Source organism: Ceratotherium simum, chromosome 8 (genome assembly GCF_057802395.1).
Source record: "Ceratotherium simum simum isolate JZ-2026a chromosome 8, ASM5780239v1, whole genome shotgun sequence".
In the NCBI taxonomy this organism is placed as follows: Eukaryota; Metazoa; Chordata; class Mammalia; order Perissodactyla; family Rhinocerotidae; genus Ceratotherium; species Ceratotherium simum.
Genome location: NC_141907.1, coordinates 5,135,854 through 5,139,665, shown reverse-complemented (window position 1 = coordinate 5,139,665; position 3,812 = coordinate 5,135,854). Strand labels below are relative to the sequence as shown.

Here is a 3,812-nt window from a genome sequence, read left to right as displayed (position 1 = left end):
TTCCAATCCCTTTGTGATAAGTCCATCGCTATCTTGGGCTTCTGCTGATAACACTAAGGGACAGTTTCCTAAAGACCCTATTGTTTGATTGAGAGGCTCTGTGAGGCACATCCTTAATTCTTTAAAGAACTGTTATTCTGACTCAATAGTACTCTGAGCCACTACCTTTGATTTTTCTGAGTTTTCTTTTTTGTTTGTTTGTTTTGTTTGTTTTTTTGTGAGGAAGATCAGCCCTGAGCTAACATCCGATGCCAATCCTCCACTTTTTTTGCTCAGGAAGATTGGCCCTGAGCTAACATTCATGCCCATCTTCCTCTACTTTATATGGGACACCACCACAGCACGGCTTGACAAATGGCGCGTCAGTGCGCGCCCAGGATCCAAACCTGCGAACTCCAGTGGCCAAAGCCGATCATGCGCACTTAACCGCTTGCGCCACTGGGCTGGCCCCCTTTTCTGAGATTTTTAAAAGGATTTTACATTGTTTGCTTCTGTTTTCTAAGTTTTCTCCCTTCAACACAGAATAATTGAGCAACTGGAAAATCGAGGAAAAATTATTTTTTGTTTTTTTGGTGAGGAAGATCAGCCCTGAGCTAACATCCATGCCAATCCTTCTCTTTTTGCTGAGAAAGACGGGCTCTGAGCTAACATCTATTGCCAATCCTCCTCCTTTTTTTCCCCCAAAGCCCCAGTAGATAGTTGTATGTCCTAGTTGCACATCCTGCTAGATGCTCTATGTGGGACGCGGCCTCAGCATGGCCTGCCAAGCGGTGCATGGGTGCGCGCCCTGATCCGAACCCCGCCGGCCGCAGCGGAGCACGCGCACTCAACCACTAAGCCACGGGCCCGCTGGAGGAAAAATTATTTTAGACAAAGATGACTTTTTGTTTAACAACAAATTGGGCAACAGAAGCGGGTGGGTGGGAAGAGGGATTTTACAGTCATGACTGGTTTTTCTGGGGGTGCCCTGGATTTTATCTTTGCTATGAAGCCGTTTCTTAATTTTATTTCTTTATTTTAGCCGTCTAAAGAGTTTGAGAACTTTCAAAGTTATCAAGAACATCAAGGTTTAACAGACCTTCCTTTTCCTTATCACTCTTCTCTGTCATTTTACCGTAAGCAGCAAAAAGAAAGTAGACAGGAGGGAGCCCTTCATGGGTCCTGGACATGTTCTGTATCTTGATCTGGATGGAGGTTATACGGTTATAAGGATATGTAAAAAATAATCAATCTGTACACTTAAGATGTATGCACTTTATTGTTCTTCTGTTATACTGTCAAATTTTTAAAAGGGTTGAGTGTGAGCGCGCGCGCGCGGAAACCACAGCGCGCGCGCGCGTGATCGTGAGCGTTCCGGAGGCAGAGATTGGTGCGCGTGCGCGTACGTGGGCGCGCGGAGACCGGAAGCAAGGACGGTGCGCGTACGTGAGCGAGTGGAGGCCTGGCGCAGGGGCGTGCGTGCTGTGCGTGCGCGCGCGCGCGGCGCCGGAAGCGGGGTTGGTGGCCCGGGCCGTCGCGGGCCATGGAGGGTCGGGGCGGCGGAGCGCCGCGCGAGGAGCCGGCGGAGGAGGCCGAGTTCCAGGGCGGCGCCTGGAGCGGGGACAGCGGCAACGTGTCCCAGAGCCACAGCAGCGCCTCGGGGCCGTGGGAGGACGAGGGCCCGGAGCTGGGCACGCCGGGCCGCGACCTGCCGCTGCTGCGCCGCGCCGCCGCGGGCTACGCCGCCTGCCTGCTGCCCGGAGCCGGGGCGCGGCCCGAGGTCGAGGCCCTGGACGCGAGCCTGGAGGACCTGCTCACCCGGGTGGACGAGTTTGTGGGCATGTTGGACATGCTGCGCGGCGATTCCTCCCACGTGGTCAGCGAGGGCGTGCCTCGCATTTACGCGAAGGCCACCGAGATGCGGCAGGTGTACAGCAAGATCGACAGACTCGAGGCCTTCGTCAGGATGATCGGCGCCAGCGTGGCCAGGATGGAGGAGCAGGTCGCCAAGGCGGAGGCCGAGCTGGGGACTTTCCCCAGTACGTTCAGGAAATTCCTGCACACAATTAGCGTGCCCTCCTTCTTCAACAAGGCTTCCTCCAGCAGGCCCCAGCAGACCGGCTACGAACCCCCCGTCCTGTTTCGGACCGAGGACCACTTTCCCTGTTGCAGCGAAAGACCTCAGATCTGAGTCTGCTGGACGACACTGCGAGAGGACGCTGAGATTACCTCGAGTGTTAATTAAATCAATTGAAAGGCCTGTTACTAGACCTACATGATATTGGAGTATGGAATTTTAAAGTTTCTTTTTTGCACACTGTATTTCTCACTACCTTCATTATTTCACGTAGGATGTGTGATTTTCTATGTCTTCCAGTTCTACCCCGAAAGCTACTTGGGGGGGGTGGGGATAGGGAAGCAAAATGAATGAATTTATCTGTGCACTGTGGCAGAACTGTTATTTTTATGGATTTTACAACTCAATTAGCAGTGTTACCTTTTCAAGCTTTATATATTTATATTCTCTTAAGAACAACTACTGAGCCCTTAAAGATTTGTCATTATTGTATCCTAATAGTGATTCAATTTTTATAGCTTGCCTTTAGGATAGATGGAAAATTATTTAACATTATATTAAACTTTCCATATCATCGATTGTAAACTGCAGGAAATTATACAATATCTGAGAAAATGTATTTATTGCAACTAATTCGGAAGTTCTATTTGAAAGTATAAGCTCACAATCTTAATTTACCCATAGCAAACATGTCTATATATGGTTGCCAACATTTGTTTTAAATTTTAAATATTAATAAAAAATTTAAATTTTATTGGAAAAGTTTTCCTTCTGAAAAGGACTTCACGTGTTGCTTAATGACAGATATGTTCTGAGAAATTCATTGTTAGGCAGTCTGGTCATTGTGGGAATATCACAGAGTTGACTTTCACAAACCTAGATGGTATAGCCTACTACACACCTAGGCTGTATGGTCCTAATCTTATGGGACCACTGTGGTGTATGCAGTCTGTTGGTGACCGAAATGTCCTTATGCAGTGCATGACTGTGTTTCCCTTTTTGTTTGTTTGAAAATAGACGTGTTGCTCACATGGTTTTAGGAGTGGGATAAAGAAAAGTGGCTGGGGAGTACCTCCGTTAGAAGGCTAACATGAAGAACTAACCTTAGCTACTATTTCACTGCATTATGTTTCTTCCCTCTCAAAATGAATAGTTGAATCGTTTGTGGAGGATCTTGTTCTTTCACCCTAACAGCATGGAATGAGGAAAGATCCCTTGTAGATACAACACACTTGATCTTGATTTTAATCTTTTATAAGGTGGTCCTCCTAGATAGTAGCCCTCAAATAAGCATACAGCTTAGGTTGCTTTTGTGTCATTTGTCATAGATCTTTGAGCTTGATGGAGTAGGTATATTCTCACTTAGCTGTGTATTATGAAAAATCTGATAATGTAATCTTGTGCTTAGCTTTCTATGTCACACGTTTACAATTTTTTTTTTTTGTGAGGAACATCAGCCCTGAGCTAACATCTGTTGCCAATCCTCCTCTTTTTGCTGAGGAAGATTGGCCCTGGGCTAACATCTGTGCCCATCTTCCTCTACTTTTTATATGGGACACCGCCACAGCATGGCTTGACAAGTGGTGTGTTGGTGCATGCCCGTGATCCGAACCTGCGAACCCTTGGGCTGCCGAAGGGGAGCTCTCGCACTTAACTGCTATGCCACGGGGCCGGTCCCCCACATTTATGCTTTTTATTCAGGTAGTTCATTGATTACAAATTAAAGAACTCCTGAATTTAGAAGCTGAAAGAACAG

General features: G+C 47.4%; 1 protein-coding gene across 1 annotated transcript; it reads left to right on the top strand.

Annotated features, from left to right (window-relative positions):
- The first annotated feature begins 1,486 nt into the window (after window positions 1-1,486).
- Window positions 1,487-2,810, top strand: BLOC1S4 (biogenesis of lysosomal organelles complex 1 subunit 4). The gene has a single exon (XM_004432253.3). The coding sequence runs from the start codon at window positions 1,523-1,525 to the stop codon at window positions 2,168-2,170; it is 648 nt and encodes a 215-aa protein (XP_004432310.1). The 5' UTR covers window positions 1,487-1,522; the 3' UTR covers window positions 2,171-2,810.
- Window positions 2,811-3,812: the final 1,002 nt, after the last annotated feature.